At 55.7% G+C, this 16,666-nt stretch overlaps 1 protein-coding gene and 2 pseudogenes across 1 annotated transcript; all 3 read right to left on the reverse strand.

Annotated features, from left to right (window-relative positions):
• Positions 1-1,576: 1,576 nt before the first annotated feature.
• LOC132322082 (feather keratin-like) lies at positions 1,577-2,463 on the reverse strand (annotated as a pseudogene).
• A 5,539-nt stretch (positions 2,464-8,002) lies between these two features.
• On the reverse strand, positions 8,003-8,774 carry LOC132322083 (feather keratin 1-like; annotated as a pseudogene).
• A 3,744-nt stretch (positions 8,775-12,518) lies between these two features.
• On the reverse strand, positions 12,519-13,141 carry LOC132322084 (feather keratin-like). Its single transcript, XM_059836279.1, has 3 exons — positions 13,056-13,141; positions 12,909-12,932; positions 12,519-12,828 (listed from the first exon to the last, which is right to left on the reverse strand). Exons 1-3 carry the CDS (start codon positions 13,139-13,141, stop codon positions 12,519-12,521), a joined length of 420 nt encoding a protein of 139 aa, XP_059692262.1.
• Between the last annotated feature and the right edge of the window lie 3,525 nt (positions 13,142-16,666).

Raw genomic sequence — 16,666 nt, forward strand, 5'->3', positions numbered from 1 at the left:
CTGCATAGTGTTTGAGACGCAGAAAGAGAATTTGGAGATTGCCGAAGGGAGTTGTAGGCGAGCATGCAGCACGTGGCGGCAGAGCTGAGGCCCTGGTGGTGGTGGGTGCATGCCAAAGGGTTGATGAATGGCCAGGCCTGCCTGGATTGAGCTGAAGTGAGTGTTTTGCAGGCTGTTTGTCAGGCGAGCAGTGCTTGTTGCTGAGGAAGATGAAGGGAGGTAGGACAGAGTGCTGTGCGACTGGGTGTCCGTAAGCCCACGGGGCCTGATGGGTTGCAGCCAGGAATTCCAAGGGAGAGGGCTGATGGCCTTGGGAGGCCGGTGCTCATTGTCTTGGAATGGTGATGTGCCTTGGAGCAGTTCCTGAAGACTGGTAGAGAGCTCGTATCTTGAAGAAGGTCAAGATGGAGGATCGTGGAAAGTAGAGGCTGGTGAGCTTGACCACATTTCTGGGGAAGGTGATTGAGGAAATCCTTCCGGAAAGCCCTGCAAACCCAGAAAGGGCCAGAAGGTGCTGGAGAGCGGTCGGCATGGATTTATGAAGGGAAAATGGTGTTTGACCGAACTCTGTGCCTTCAAGTTTGAAGTGACTGGGTGTTGGACGAGGGGAAAGCAGTGGCTGTTGTTGAGCTGTACTGGAATGAAGCCGTTGTCAGTGTCTCCCACTACGTGCTCCTAGAGAAGCTGAGAAAGTATGGGTTGCGTAAGTGGCCAGTGAGGGGGAGTGCAAAGTGGCTGAAGGGCTGGGCCCAGAGCCTTGTGATCAGTGTCAGGAGAAGAGGCCATGTGCACAAGCGAAAAGAGATAGAATTCCGTGAGCAAAGAAGGCAAGGCTTTTCCAGAGTGAGGGTGGTCCAAGAGTAAAAGAGGTGGTGGAGTCTCTGTCCTTGGAGATACTGAAAACCCGAGTGGCCATGGCCCCAGACAACCTGCTGTAGGGGGCCGTTCTTGAGCAGGGGGGTTGAAGCACATGTTCTCCAGAGGTTCCTGCTGAACTACATGATTCTGTGATTCTGTTGGCTGGGAGGGCAGGAGAGTCATTGTAGGGAAGAGGGTTAGTCAAGTGTGTGATGGCATGGATAGAGTTTGTGAGAGGCATACGAAGGCGAGCATTACTGCGTCAAAGGCTTTGCGCAAGTGGTGGGCTTGCGTAATGTTCTGGAAGCCACGGGGCACCGATGTTGGTGGTGGCATATTTCGTAGGAGAGGTCTTGTTGACCCTTTCCTTCAACCCTGATGGAATTTTATGCCCTTTTTTTTCTTAGGTGAAGTTGGAATAGCCTTGGGAGAAGAAAGGAAGTGGAGGCATTTGAGGCTGGGATGCAGGAGAATTTTATTGAGGCAAAAGAGTGAAAATGCAGGAGCACCAAGTGGAGGGGAGCTGGTGTGAGGTGCAAAGAAGGAGGTGAGAGAAGAGGAGGAGGTCCATGACAGACCCCTTCCTTGCTTGGTGCCTTGAGAGGAGGAGCTGTGGACAGCAGGTCGATATGCCAGGAAGGGCCAGAAGTGCATCCTCAATCCATGCTGTGGCTTCCTGGGTGTCGGTGTTTGGTGTCAGGGGTAGTGGCGAGGGCCCTTAGCAGGGGTAGCAGCCTCTTCTGCCACCGAAGCAGCCCAGGCCTCCAAAGCCATAGCCGTAGCCGAAGCCGCCGGAGGAGACAGGCACTCCCTGGGAGCTGAGGATGTTGCCGACGGCAGCGGATGAGGAGGATCCGACGGCAGTGTTCTGTGGGAAGGAGCTGAGGATGGGTCCTGGCAGGGTGACGAGCACGGTGGAAGGCTGGATGACGACGCGGGAGTCCTCGCACTGCCTGACACAGGGCTCGTTGCAGCTGTCAGCCAGCGGGGTGGGTCCGCAGGGGCGGCAGAGGTCGTAGCAGGCCATGTGTGTGGTGTGGAGGGTCCCTGGAAGAGAGGGTGTTGAGGAAGCGGAGGGGAATGGGGGTGCGAGGATGGTGTTACAGGAGGGTGAGGGATTGGGGAGGCGTGGTGTGGGACTGTGGGGAGCATGGTGTTGGGGAGGCGTCAGGACTGCTGAGTGTGGGGTCAGAGCGTGCTGGAAAAGATGGGCTAAGTGGGTGAGGAGAAGGAGGGGAAGGGGTTTCAGTCTCACCTTGTTGACTGCAGAGAAGAAGGCGTCAGGAGAAGTGTGTGAGGGAGAGAGGCTCTGGGCTGACTTTTATGCTGGTCCCCAAGGGGCGCGACCATCTTTGCGCATGAGAGCATTTTTCAACAAGCAGCTGTTATATGCCATAACCTCGTGAGTAATAAGTTGGGACGCGTTTTCCTTCCTGAAATTCTGCAATTTCCTGTCCTCCTCTTGAGGACATGTCCGCTTGGCCCAGGCGGCAGCTTTTAAGTGAGAGTATTAGAGGCCAAAGGCTGGTGTTGATGGCACGTGTCAGGGCAGGTAGAAGTCATGACCAAAGCATAATAGAGGTGGGGTGTCGTCAGTGATGTCATCCCGTGGCACTCGTGTGGTGTGGTTTGCGGGTGCGTTGTGAAGAGGGGACCCCATTTCCTCGCCTCTCTGTCAGGCTGGTCTGGGCTTTGGGGGTGTGCCAGGCGTGAGGCGCTGCCCCTTCCAATGTGTTCGGTCACTCCACACACTGCTGCCAACTCGCTAAGTCTGTCCTTAGGCCTGGCCTTTCCCGTTGGATGTGCTCTGTGGGTGCCTTGGTGCCCCTCTTGCTTGTAGGCTTTTAGGTGGGTGTGTTGGGTTGTCATGGCAAGGTTTTGGTAGCGAAGGGGCTACAGGGGTGGCTTCTGTGAGAAGGCTCCAGAAGCTTCTCCAGTGTCTGATAGAGCCAATGCTGGGTAGGTCCAAGATGGAGCTGCTAGTGGCCAAACGTGAGCCAATCAGCAACAGTGGTAGCGCCTCTGTGCTAAACATATTTGCTAAGGGGAAAAATCTGCTGCGCTATATTAACTGGATGAGAGAAGGGAGAAGGCGCTGGAGCCGAGATTCCCTGCAGCCTGTGGTGAAGACCATGGTAGAGCAGATTGTCCCCCTGCAGCCCATGAAGGTCCACGGTGTAGCAGACATCCACCTGCAGCCCATGGAGGACCTGACACCGGAGCAGGTAGATGCATCCGAAGGAGGCTGTGACCCCATGTATAGCTCTGCTGGAGCAGGTCTTCTAGCCGGACCCGTGACGCCACGGGCGACCCACGCTGGAGCAGTCCGTTCCTGAGTGTCTGCACCTCGTGGAAAGGAGCCATGCTGGAGCAGTTTGTGAATAACTGCAGCCTGTGGGAAGGAGCCATGTTGGAGAAGTTTGTGAAGGACTGTCTCCCATGGGTGGGACCCCACTTTGGAGCAAGGCGGGAGTGTGAGAAGGAAGGATTGGCAGAGATGAGTGATGGCCTGACCACAACCCGCATTCCCCGTCCCCCTGCGCCGCTGGGGAGGAGGTGGTAGAGAATTTGGGAGTGAAGTTGAGGCCAGAAGAAGGGAGGGATGGCAGGAAGGTCTTTTAGGTTTTATTATTAAATTTGATTTTTTTTCTCATTATCGTACTCTTAATTTCGATTGTCAATACGTTAAATTAATTTTTCCCTTGACAGTAATTGGTGAGTGATCTACCGTGTCCTTATCTCGACCCAGGAGCCCTTGGTGTATTTGTCTCCCCCTGTCCAGCTGAGGAGAGGCAGTGATAGAGCGGCTTGGTGGGCACTGGGCATCCAGCCCAGGTGAACCCACCACAGAGCCCCACCTTCCCAGCAGAGCAGGGTCAGGGGCTTGTTCCTGCACCTGGTGCTCAGTGCCCCATGCTGTGGTGCAGGGTCCCCACGGTGAGGAGGATGGTGAGCTCACAGAGGGGGCTCTCTGTGTGACCTCAGAGCAGAGGGATGGTGGCTTGGGGTCCCCTGCACAGGTGGTCCAGGGACCCTGCAGCAGTGGGGATGGTGGTCCGGAGACTCTTGCATGGGACCCTGCAGTGAAGAGGGGATGGTGGTGGGGGGATCCCCCCAAGGGTTCAGTTGGGGACCCCACAGCAAGGTGAGACAGTGGCCTGGGGACTCCCATATCGCTGGAAGCTGGGCACGGTGACACGGGACCCTGTGTGTGTGGCCCTGGCACCCCGCCGTGAAGGAAGATGGTGTCATGGGGACTGCCAGGAGATTGGTCTGGGGAACACAGCAAGGGGGGCCATGACAGGGGACCCTGCGTGGGTGTCCCTGGCACCCCGCAGCAAGGACAAGAAGTGCAGGGTCTGTTGATGTATTTATTGATGTCAGATTTATTTGGGGGGTGTTATTTAATCAGGGCATTTTCCCTCCCTCTCGCCCCTCTGAGGTCTCTAACTTCTTCCGTGTGAGGGGTTTGGGTTGGGTTTTGGCAGCATTTCTACTCATTCATTCCCTCGTTCACCTCCCACCCCTCCCAGCAGTTGTTTTGGGGGCTGTTTTGTGAAGATTACCTATTTATTGGACTGGAGGTGTTGATTTTGGGGTGCTGAGAGTGGCCTTCTGGAAGCTTCCAGGAGCTTCTGCAGCAGCTGGTGCCTGTCAGCCATCCCCTGATTGGCAGGTTGTTAGCTGCCTCCCGATTGGCAGGTTGTTAGCTGCCTCCCGATTGGCTGGTCGCTGAGGGTGCTGAGGCAGTGCCTGGCTGTGGTGAGGGAAGGCTGCGGCCGCGGGGCTGAGGCTGGTGAGCTCTGGGAGAGCTGGTGAGGCCCGTGAGAGGCCCAGGGGGAGCGGGAGCGGCAGGCAGGGGAGGCTGGGAGTGACCGCCTGTGGGGTCTTTCTTTGGGCTGAGTGCCGAGGGCTGAGGCCATTTCTCTGCGCAGTGTTTGTGGGGCCAGAGCGGGAGTGGACATGGTGGAGGGGAAATGGGAGGGGCGCATGCTGGGCTGTGCGCCTGAGAACCTCGAGGTGCTGTTTGTGTGCGGAAGGTTTGATGGAGCAGAATAGACTAGAGTAGAGCAGTCCAGTTGGAAGGGACCTACAAGGATCATCTAGTCCAACTGCCTGACCACTTCAGGGCTGACCAAAGGTCAAAGCATGTTATTAAGGTCATTGTCCAGATGCCTCTTAAACACTGACAGGCATGGAGCATTGACTGCTTCTCTAGGAAGCCTATTCCAGTGTTTGACCACGGTCTCTGTAAAGAAATTCTTCCTAATGTCGTCTGAACCAACCCTGATGCAGCTTTGAACGATTCCCATGTGTGCTGTCGCTGGGTCCAAGGGAGAAGTGATCAGCACCTCCCTCTCCCCTTCCCCTCCTCAGGAAGCTGCAGAGAGCAATGAGGTCACCCGTCGGCCTCCTCCAAACTAGGCAAACCCAAAGTCCTCAGCCCCTCCTCACAGGACATGCCTCCCAGCCCTGTCACCACCTTTGTTGTCCTCCTCTGGATGCTTTCAAGGACCTTCAGATCCCTCTTAAATGGTGTGGCTCAGAACTGCTCACAGTACTCAAGGTGAGGCCGTACCAGAGCTGAATACAGCGGGACAATCCCCTCTTTTGACCGGCTGGTTATGGTGTGTTTGACGCACCCCAGGATGGGGTTTGCCCCCTCGGCTGCCAGGGCACACAGCTGCCTCCTGTTGAGCCTGCTGTCAGCCAGCACCCCCAGATCCCTTTCTGCGGGGCTGCTCTCCAGCCTCTCCTCTCCCAGTCTGTGCTTGTGCCCGGTGTTACTGCGTCCCAGGTGCAGAATCTGGCATTTGTTCTTGTTAAATTTCATGGCGTTGATGATTGCCCAATGCTCCAATCTCTCTAGATCCGTCTGCAAAGCCTCTTGTCCCTCAAGAGAGTCAACAGCACCTCCCAGTTTGGTATCATCAGCAAACTTGCTAGTGGTGCATTCATCTCCTGCATCCAGATGGTTGATCAGAATCTTGGACAGAACTGGCCCTAGAACGGAGCCCAGAGGCACACCCCTGGTGACTGGTCGCCAGCCTGATGTAGCCCCATTCCCTACAACCCTTTGAGCTCTGCCCTTCAGCCAGTTCTTCACCCAGGGCAGCGTGTACCTGCTCATCTCACAGCTGGACATCATGTCCAGAGGGATGCTGTGAGGGACAGGATCAAAAGCCCTCCTAAAATCCAGAAAAACTACATCCACCACCTTCCCTTCATCGACAGTGCAGGTGACCTTATTGTAGAAGGCTATGAAATGAAACAGGACGTTTCCTTAGTGGACCCATACTCACTGTTGCTGATGATTGCCTTGTCCTTTGAACGCCTTTCAGTAGCACCCAGTAGGATCTTCTCCATCATTTTTCTAGGTCCTGAGTTTAGACTAAGAGGTCTGCAGTTTCCTGGCTCTTCACTGACACCCTTTTTATAAGTTGGAATAACGTTGGCTGGCTTGCAGTCAGTGAGGACCTCTCCAGAGTCCCAAGACCTGCCCAAATTCAGCGTAACTGTGTCTTGGGGGTTCTTTGCCACGTGGGATGTGCTTGTTGGTGAGGAAGGCGAGGTGAGGCAGGAAGGGTATCTGTGCATCTGTGTTGATGGGTGCTGGAGTGCCTGGCAGGGAAGAGTCACGCTGGGCCAATTCAGGGCTGGGCTAGGGGTGCCAGTGGAATCACGTCTGCCCCCCATAAAGGGAGGGTTGTGTAAGTGGATGTGCATAAGTCCATGGGGAAAGATGGTTTGAACCCACGATTGCTGCGGGCGCTACCCAATGTCCTTGCACTGGACATAGAAGAATCTGCTGGAGTTGAGTAAGGGGAGGTGCAAAGTCCTGTTCCTGGGGAGGCAACATTCCAGGTAGCAGGAGTGGCTGGGGGCATATTGGATAGAAAGCAGCTTAGCAGAGAAGGCGCTTGTGGCCCTGGTGGAAAACAAATGTAGCAAGAGGTAGAAAAGCACCCTGCTGCAAAATGGGGCCACCAGCCTCCAGTGCGTCATTAGGAAAAGCGTTGGCAGTAGGTTGAGGGAGGTGACCCTTCGTGTCTCCTCAGCACTGGTGAGGTCCCATGTGGGGTGCTGTGTGCAGTTCTGGTGTTCCCAGTGGAAGAAGGACATGGACGTAGTGGAGCAAGACCAGTGCAGGGCCACCAAGATGCTGAAGTGGCAGAAGCGTCATTCCTATGAGGAGAGGCTGAGGAGCTGGGATTCCTAATCTAGGAGGCAAAGAATGTGCAGGGGTTCTGTCATCAATGTGTATAAATCCCAGACGGGAGGGAGTGAAGTTGAGGGAGCGTGGTTCTTCTGAGTAGTACGCACGACCAGGACAAGAGTCCTTGGGCACAAGTAGAGAACACATGGCATTGCATGGGCGAAGAAGGCAAGTCTTTTCCAGAGTGAGGGTGGTCAGAGAGTGGAAGAGGTGGTGGAGTCTCCCTCCTGGGAGATACTGAAAACCAACCAGCCATGGTCCCAGACAACCTGCTGTGGGTGGTCGTGCTTCAGCAGTGGGTTGAAGCACATGATATCCAGAGGTTCCTGCCGAACTACATGTTTCTGTGATTCTGTTGGCTGGGAGGGCATGAGAGTCATTGTAGGGAAGAGGGTTAGTCAAGGGTGTGCCGGCATGGGGAGACTTTGTGAGAGGCATATGAAGGTGAGAATTATTGCGTCAAAGCCTTTGTGTAAGTGGTGGGTGGGCTTGTGTCATGTTCTGGAAGCCCTGAGGCACCGGCGTTGGTGGTGCCATGTTTCATAGGAGAGGTGTTGTTGCCCTTTTCCACCAACCGTGATGGGCTTTTAAGCCCTGTTTCTTCTTGGGTGAAGAAAAGTGGAGGCATTTGAGGCTGGGATGCAGGAGAACTTTATTGAGGCAAAAGAGTGAAAATGCAGGAGCACCATGTGGAGGGGAGCTGGTGTGAGGTGCAAAGAAGGAGGTGGTAGAAGAGGAGGAGGTACATGGGCCATGTTTCCAGGCAGCCCGGGCAGGCCCCTTCCCTGCTTCCTTGCTTGGTGCGTTGAGCGAAGGAGCTGTGGACAGCAGGTCAACGTGCCAGGAAGGGCCCGGAGGTGTGTCCTCAATCCGTGCCGTGTCTTCCCGGATGTGGGTGTTTGGTGTCAGGGGTAGTGGCGAGGGCCCTTAGCAGGGGTAGCAGCCTCTCCTGCCCCCGAAGCAGCCCAGGCCTCCAAAGCCATAGCCGTAGCCGAAGCCGCCGGAGGAGATGGGCACTCCCTGGGAGCTGAGGATGTTGCCGACGGCAGCAGATGAGGAGGATCCGACGGCGGTGTTCTGTGGGAAGGAGCTGAGGATGGGTCCTGGCAGGGTGACGAGCACGGGGGGAGGCTGGATGACGACGCGGGAGTCCTCGCACTGCCTGACACAGGGCTCGTTGCAGCTGTCAGCCAGCGGGGTGGGTCCGCAGGGGCGGCAGAGGTCGTAGCAGGCCATGTGTGTGGTGTGGAGGGTCCCTGGAAGAGAGGGTGTTGAGGAAGCGGAGGGGAATGGGGGTGCGAGGGGTGGTTTTGCAGGAGGTCAAGGGAGTGGGGAGTCGTGGTGTGGGGCTATGGGGAGCGTGGTGGTGGGGAGACATCAGGGCTGCTGAGTGTGGAGGCAGATCGTCCTGGAAGAGGCAGGCCAGCTGCGTCTGGAGAGGAGGGGAAGGGGTTTCAGGCTCACCTTGTTGACCGCAGAGGAGAAGGTGTCAGGCGAAGTGTGTGAGGGAGAGAGGCACTGGGCCGGCTTTTATGCTGGTCCCCAAGTGCCCAAGGGGGTGAGACAGCCTTTGCGCATGACGGTATTTTTCAGCAAGCAGGCGTTGCATGCCACAGCCTGGTGTGTAATGAGGTTGGGCGTGTTTTCCTTCCCACAGTTCTCCCTTTTTAATGTCCTCCTCTTGATTATGTGTCCACATGGCCCTGGCGGGAGCTTTTAAGTGAGAATAGGTATTTGGGAGGATTTGCATGGAAGGTGTGTGTCAGAGTAATTGGCAGATGTGTCCAAAGTGTAGGAGAGGTGGGGTGTTGTCCCTGAGGTCATCCCGTGGCACTCGTGTGGTGTGGTTTGCGGGTGCGTTGTGAAGAGGGGCCTCATTTCCTTGCGGCCCTGGAAGGCTGTTCTGGGCTTTGTGGGTGTGCCGGTCATGAGGGTCTGCACTTCACAGAATCACAGAATCATCAAGGTTGGAAAAGACCTGTAACATGATCAAGTCCAACCATCAAACCAGCACCGCCATACCCTCTAAACGATTTCCTGCAATGCAACGTCCACACATTCCTTGAACACCTCCAGTGATGGTGACTCCACCACCTCCCTGGGCAGCCTGTTCCAATGCTTCACCACTCTCTCAGGGAAGAAATTTTTCCTGATATCCAGCGTAAAGCTCCCCTGGCGCAACTTGAGGCCACTTCCATCGCATTTGCTCTTTCCCCGGCTTGCTGCCATCTCGCTAATCCTGTCTGTAGGCCTGGCTTTTCCCCTTGGGTGTGCTCTGTGGTTGTCCTGGTCCCCTCTTGTTTTAAGGTTGTATCAAACCAAGCCACTTCCAATCATTTATGAGCACTCATGTGTAACTGGGGAGGTCCCAGTTGACTGGAGGTTAGCAAATGTGATGCCCATCTGCAAGAAGGGCCACAAGGAGGGTCTGGGGAACTCCAGGCCTGTTAGTGTGAGGTCAGTTCCATGAAAGGGTATGGAGCAGATCATCTTGAGTGCCATCACACAGCACATACAGGACAAGGAGGCAATCAGGCCCAGTCAGGATGGGTTTGTGAAAGGCAGGTCCTGCTTGACTCACCTGATCTCCTCCTGTGACAAGGTGAGCTGCTTAGTGGATGAGGGAAAGGCTGTGGATGTTGTTTACCTGGACTGTTGTAAAGCCTTTGACACCATTTCCCGAACCATTCCGGTGGAGAAACTGGCTGCTCGTGGCTTGGACGGGCAAACTGTTTGCTGGGTAAAAAACTGTCTGGATGGCCGGGCCCAAAGAGTTGTGGTGAATGGAGTTAAATCCAGTTGGCGGCTGGTCACAAATGGTGTACCCCTGGGCTCAGTATTGGGGTCAGTTCAGTTTAAGGATCTACAGAGGGCTGTGGACAGGCTGGGTCGATGGGCCGAGGCCAGTTGTATGAGATTCAATGAGGCTCAGTGCTGGGTCCTGCACTTGAGTGACAACAACTCCATGCAAGGCTACAGGCTTGGGGAAGAGTGGCTGGAAAGCTGCCCTGCAGAAAAGGACCTGGGGGTGCTGGTTGACAGCCAGCTGAACAGGAGCCAGCAGTGTGCCCAGGTGGCCAAGAAGGCCCATGGCATCCTGGCCTGTATCAGAAATAGTGTGGCCAGCAGGAGTAGGGAAGTGGTTGTCCCCCTGTACGCTGCGATGGTGAGGCCGCCCCTCGAATCCTGTGTTCAGTTTTGGGCCCTTAAGTCTACAAGAAAGAGATGGAGTAGCTGGAGAGTGTCCAAGGAAGAGCAACGGAGCTGGTGAAGGGTCCATAGAAGAAGACTTATGAGGAGCGGCTGAGGGAACTGGGGTTGTTTAGCCTGGAGAAGAGGAGCCTCAGGGGAGACCTTATCGGTCTCTGCAACTACCTGAAAGGAGATTGTGACAAGCTGGGATTCAGTCTCTTCTCCCTACTAAGGAGTGATAGGACGAGAGGAAACAGCTTCATGTTGCACCAGGGGAGGTTTTCATAGGATACTTAGAATGCTTTCTTCATTAAAAGGGTTGTCAAGCCTTGGAACAGGCTGCCCAAGGAAGTGGTTGAGTCACCATCCCTGGAGGTATTTGAAAGACATGTAGACGTGGCGCTTGGGGTGACTGTTTATTGGTGGACTTGGTAGTGTTAGGTTAACGGTTGGAGTCGATGATGTTAATTGTCTTTTCCAAGGTAAAAGTTTCTGTGATTGTATATGGGGCACCCTGCAAGGGCAGGTGAGTTTCTGGAGAGCCCATGAGTGTGGCAAGAGGCAGAAGAGGATTGGGGCCCTGGTGAGCGAGGGCCTTTGGGGTTTTTACTTGAGGTGAGTACCGAGGGGTGAGCTTCTTTCCCTGCATAGTGTTTGAGACGCAGAAAGAGAATTTGGAGATCGCCGAAGGGAGTTGTAGGCGAGCATGCAGCACGTGGCTGCAGAGCCATAGCCCTGGTGGTGGTGGGTGCATGCCAAAGGGTTGATGAATGGCCAGGCCTGCCTGGATTGAGCTGAAGTGAGTGTTTTGCAGGCTGTTTGTCAGGTGAGCAGTGCTTGTTCCTGAGGAAGATGAAGGGAGGTAGGACAGAGTGCTGTGCGACTGGGTGTCCGCAAGCCCACGGGGCCTGACAGGTTGCAGCCAGGAATTCCAAGGGAGAGGGCTGATGGCCTTGTGAGGCTGGTGCTCATTGTCTTGGAATGGTGATGTGCCTTGGAGCAGTTCCTGAAGACTGGTAGAGAGCTCGTATCTTGAAGAAGGTCAAGATGGAGGATCGTGGAAAGTAGAGGCTGGTGAGCTTGACCTCATTTCTGGGGAAGGTGATTGAGGAAATCCTTCTGGAAAGCACTATCAGGCCCAGGAAGTGCAAGAAGGTGCTGGAGAGCCGTCAGCGTGGATTTCCAAAGGTAAAACGGTGTTTGACCAAACTCTGTGCCTTCAAGGTTGAAGTGACTGGGTGTTGGACGAGGGGAAAGCAGTGGCTGTTGTTGAGCTGTACTGGAATGAAGCCTTTGTCAGTGTCTCCCACTACGTGCTCCTAGAGAAGCTGAGAAAGTATGGGTTGCGTAAGTGGCCAGTGAGGGGGAGTGCAAAGTGGCTGAAGGGCTGGGCCCAGAGCCTTGTGATCAGTGTCAGGAGAAGAGGCCATGTGCACAAGCGAAAAGAGATGGAATTCCGTGAGCAAAGAAGGCAAGGCTTTCCCAGAGTGAGGGTGGTCCAGGAGTAAAAGAGGTGGTGGAGTCTCTGTCCTTGGAGATACTGAAAACCCGAGTGGCCATGGCCCCAGACAACCTGCTGTAGGGGGCCGTACTTGAGCAGCGGGTTTGAAGAACATGTTCTCCAGAGGTTCCTGCCGAACTACATGATTCTGTGATTCTGTTGGCTGGGAGGGCAGGAGAGTCATTGTAGGGAAGAGAGTTAGTCAAGGGTGTGCTGGCATGGATAGAGTTTGTGAGAGGTGTACGAAGGTGAGCGTTATTGCGTCAAAGGCTTTGAGCAAGTGGTGGGCTTGCGTAATGTTCTGGAAGCCACGGGGCACCGGTGTTGGTGGTGGCATATTTCGTAAGAGAGGTCTTGTGGCCCCTTTCCCCCCACCCTGATGACCTACTAAGCCCTGTTTTTTCTTGGGTGAAGTTGGAAAAGCCTTGTGAGAAGAAAGGAAGTGGAGGCGTTTGAGGCTGGGATGCAGGAGAAGTTTATTGAGGGGAAAGAGTGAAAATGCAGGAGCACCAAGTGGAGGGGAGTTGGTGTGAGGTGCAAAGAAGGAGGTGGTAGAAGACGAGAAGGTACATGGGCCATGTTTCCAGGCAGCCCGGGCAGGCCCCTTCCCTGCTTCCTTGCTTGTTGCCTTGAGAGGAGGAGTTGTGGACGGCCGGTCGACATGCCAGGAAGGGCCAGAGTTGCATCCTCAATCCATGCTGTGGCTTCCCGGATGTGGGTGGTTGGTGTCAGGGGTGGTGGCGAGGGCCCTTAGCAGGGGTAACAGCCTCTTCTGCCACCGAAGCAGCCCAGGCCTCCAAAGCCATAGCCGTAGCCAAAGCCTCCGGAGGAGACAGGCACTCCCTGGGAGCTGAGGATGTTGCCCACGGCAGCGGATGAGGAGGATCCGACGGCGGTGTTCTGGGGGAAGGAGCTGAGGATGGGTCCTGGCAGGGTGACGAGCACGGTGGAAGGCTGGATGACGACGCGGGAGTCCTCGCACTGCCTGACACAGGGCTCGTTGCAGCTGTTAGCCAGTGGGGTGGGTCCGCAGGGGCGGCAGAGGTCGTAGCAGGCCATGTGTGTGGTGTGGAGGGGCCCTGGAAGAGAGGGTGTTGAGGAAGCAGAGGGGAATGGGGGTTCGAGGGGTAGGAGGGTGAGGGAGTGAGGTGGCTTGCTGTGGGGCTGTGGGGAGCATGGTGGTGGGGAGGCATCAGGGCTGTGAGTGTGGGGTCAGAGTGTGCTGGAAGAAGGGGCCAGGTGGGTGAGGAGAAGGAGGGGAAGGGGTTTCAGGCTCACCTTGTTGACCGTGGAGGTGAAGGCGTCAGGAGAAGTGTGTGAGGGAGAGAGGCTCTGGGCTGACTTTTATGCTGGTCCCAAAGGGGCGCGACCATCTTTGCGCATGTCAGCATTTTTCAGCAAGCAGCTGTTACATGCCACAACCTCGTGAGTAATAAGTTGGGACGCATTTTCCTCCCTGAAATTCTGCAATTTCATGTTTTCCTCTTGAGGACATGTCCGCTTGGCCCAGGCGGCAGCTTTTAAGTGAGAGTATTAGAGGCCAAAGGCTGGTGTTGATGGCACGTGTCAGGGCAGGTAGAAGTCATAACCAAAGCATAATAGAGATGGGGTGTCGTCAGTGATGTCATCCCGTGGCACTCGTGTGGTGTGGTTTTCGGGTGCGTTGTGAAGAGGGGGCCCATTTCCTCGCCTCTCTGTCAGGCTGGTCTGGGCTTTGGAGGTGTGCCAGGCATGAGGCGCTGCCCCTTCCAATGTGTTCGGTTACTCCACACACTGCTGCCAACTCGCTAAGCCTGGCCTTAGGCCTGGCCTTTCCCGTTGGATGTGCTCTGTGGGTGCCTTGGTGCCCCTCTTGCTTGTAGGCTTTTAGCTGGGTGTGTTGGGTTTTCATGGCAAGGTTTTGGTAGCGAGGGCGCTACAGGGGTGGCTTCTGTGAGAAGGCTCCAGAAGCTTCCCCAGTGTCTGATAGAGCCAATGCTGGGTAGGTCCAAGATGGAGCTGCTAGTGGCCAAACGTGAGCCAATCAGCAACGGTGGTTGCGCCTCTGTGCTAAACATATTTACAAAGGGGAAAAATCTGCTGCGCTATATTAACTGGATGAGAGAAGGGAGAAGGCGCTGGAGCCGAGATTCCCTGCAGCCTGTGGTGAAGACCATGGTAGAGCAGATTGTCCTCCTGCAGCCCATGAAGGTCCATGGTGGAGCAGACATCCACCTGCAGCCCATTGAGGACCTGACACCGGAGCAGGTAGATGCATCCGAAGGAGGCTGTGACCCCATGTATAGCTCTGCTGGAGCAGGTCTTCTAGCCGGACCTGTGACGCCACGGGCGATCCATGCTGGAGCAGTCCGTTCCTGAGGGTCTGCACCTCGTGGAAAGGAGCCATGCTGGAGCAGTTTGTGAATTACTGCAGCCCGTGGGAAGGAGCCATGTTGGAGAAGTTTGTGAAGGACTGTCTCCCATGGTTGGGACCGCACAGTGGAGCAAGGAAGAATCAGCAGAGACAACGTGTGATGACCTGACCACAACCTGCATTCCCTGTCGCCCTGCGCTGCAGAGGAGGAGGAGGTAGAGAATTTGGGCGTGAAGTTGAGGCCAGAAGAAGGGAGGGATGGCAGGAAGGTGTTTTAGGATTAGGTTTTACTTCTCATTATTCTACTCTTAATTTCTATTGGCAATACGTGAAATTAATTTTTCCCTTGACGGTAATTGGTGAGTGATCTTCCTGTCCTTATCTCGACCCAGGAGCCCCTGGTGTATTTGTCTCCCCCTGTCCAGCTGAGGAGAGGCAGTGATAGAGCGGCTTGGTGGGCACTGGGCATCCAGCCCAGGTGAACCCACCACAGAGCCCCACCTTCCCAGCAGAGCAGGGTCAGGGGCTGGTTCCTGCACCTGGTGCTCAGTGCCCCATGCTGTGCCGCAGGGTCCCCACGGTGAGGAGGATGGTGAGCTCACAGAGGGGGCTCTCTGTGTGACCTCAGAGCAGAGGGATGGTGGCTTGGGGTCCCCTGCACAGGTGGTCCAGGGACCCTGCAGCAGAGGGGATGGTGGTCGGGAGACTCTTGCATGGGTCCCTGCAGTGAAGAGGGGATGGTGGTGTGGGGATCCCCCCAAGGGTTCAGCTGGGGACCCCACAGCAAGGTGAGACCATGGCCTGGGGACTCCCATATCGCTGGAAGCTGGGCACGGTGACACGGGGCCCTGTGTGTGTGGCCCTGGCACCCCGCCGTGAAGGAAGATGGTGTCATGGGGACTGCCAGGAGATTGGTCTGGGGAACACAGCAAGGGGGGACAGGACAGGGGACCCTGCGTGGGTGTCCCTGGCACCCTGCAGCAAGGACAAGAAGTGCAGGGTCTGTTGATGTATTTATTGATGTCAGCTTTTTTTGGGGGGGTGTTATTTAATCAGGGCATTTTCCCTCCCTCTTGCCCCTCTGAGGTCTCTAACTTCTTCCGTGTGAGGGGTTTGGGTTGGGTTTTGGCAGCATTTCTACTCATTCATTCCCTCGTTCACCTCCCACCCCTCCCAGCAGTTGTTTTGGGGGCTGTTTTGTGAAGATTACCTATTTATTGGACTGGAGGTGTTGATTTTGGGGTGCTGAGAGTGGCCTTCTGGAAGCTTCCAGGAGCTTCTGCAGCAGCTGGTGCCTGTCAGCCATCCCCTGATTGGCAGGTTGTTAGCTGCCTCCCGATTGGCAGGTTGTTAGCTGCCTCCCGATTGGCTGGTCGCTGAGGGTGCTGAGGCAGTGCCTGGCTGTGGTGAGGGAAGGCTGCGGCCGCGGGGCTGAGGCTGGTGAGCTCTGGGAGAGCTGGTGAGGCCCGTGAGAGGCCCAGGGGGAGCGGGAGCGGCAGGCAGGGGAGGCTGGGAGTGACCGCCTGTGGGGTCTTTCTTTGGGCTGAGTGCCGAGGGCTGCGGCCATTTCTCTGCGCAGTGTTTGTGGGGCCAGAGCGGGACTGGACATGGTGGAGGGGAAATGGGAGGGGCGCATGCTGGGCTGTGCGCCTGAGAACCTCGAGGTGATGTTTGTGTGCGGAAGGTTTGATGGAGCAGAATAGACTAGAGTAGAGTAGAGCAGTCCAGTTGGAAGGGACCTACAAGGATCATCTAGTCCAACTGCCTGACCACTTCAGGGCTGACCAAAGGTTAAAGCATGTTATTAAGGTCATTGTCCAGATGCCTCTTAAACACTGACAGGCATGGAGCATTGACTGCTTCTCTAGGAAGCCTATTCCAGTGTTTGACCACGGTCTCTGTAAAGAAATTCTTCCTAATGTCGTCTGAACCTACCCTGATGCAGCTTTGAACGATTCCCATGTGTGCTGTCGCTGGGTCCAAGGGAGAAGTGATCAGCACCTCCCTCTCCCCTTCCCCTCCTCAGGAAGCTGCAGAGAGCAATGAGGTTGCCCCTTGGCCTCCTCCAAACTAGGCAAACCCAAAGTCCTCAGCCCCTCCTCACAGGACATGCCTCCCAGCCCTGTCACCACCTTTGTTGTCCTCCTCTGGATGCTTTCAGGGACCTTCAGATCCCTCTTAAATGGTGAGGCCCAGAACTGCTCACAGTACTCAAGGTGAGGCCGTACCAGAGCTGAACACAGCGGGACAATCCCCTCTTTTGACCGGCTGGTTATGGTGTGTTTGACGCACCCCAGGATGGGGTTTGCCCCCTCGGCTGCCAGGGCACACAGCTGCCTCCTGTTGAGCCTGCTGTCAGCCAGCACCCCCAGATCCCTTTCTGCGGGGCTGCTCTCCAGCCTCTCCTCTCCCAGTCTGTGCTTGTGCCCGGTGTTACTGCGTCCCAGGTGCAGAATCTGGCATTTGTTCTTGTTAAATTTCATGCCGTTGGGCAATCATCAATGCTCCAATCTCTCTAGATCCGTCTGCAAAGCCTCTTGTCCCT

This window comes from Gavia stellata, chromosome 3, assembly GCF_030936135.1.
Source record: "Gavia stellata isolate bGavSte3 chromosome 3, bGavSte3.hap2, whole genome shotgun sequence".
Classification (NCBI taxonomy): Eukaryota; Metazoa; Chordata; class Aves; order Gaviiformes; family Gaviidae; genus Gavia; species Gavia stellata.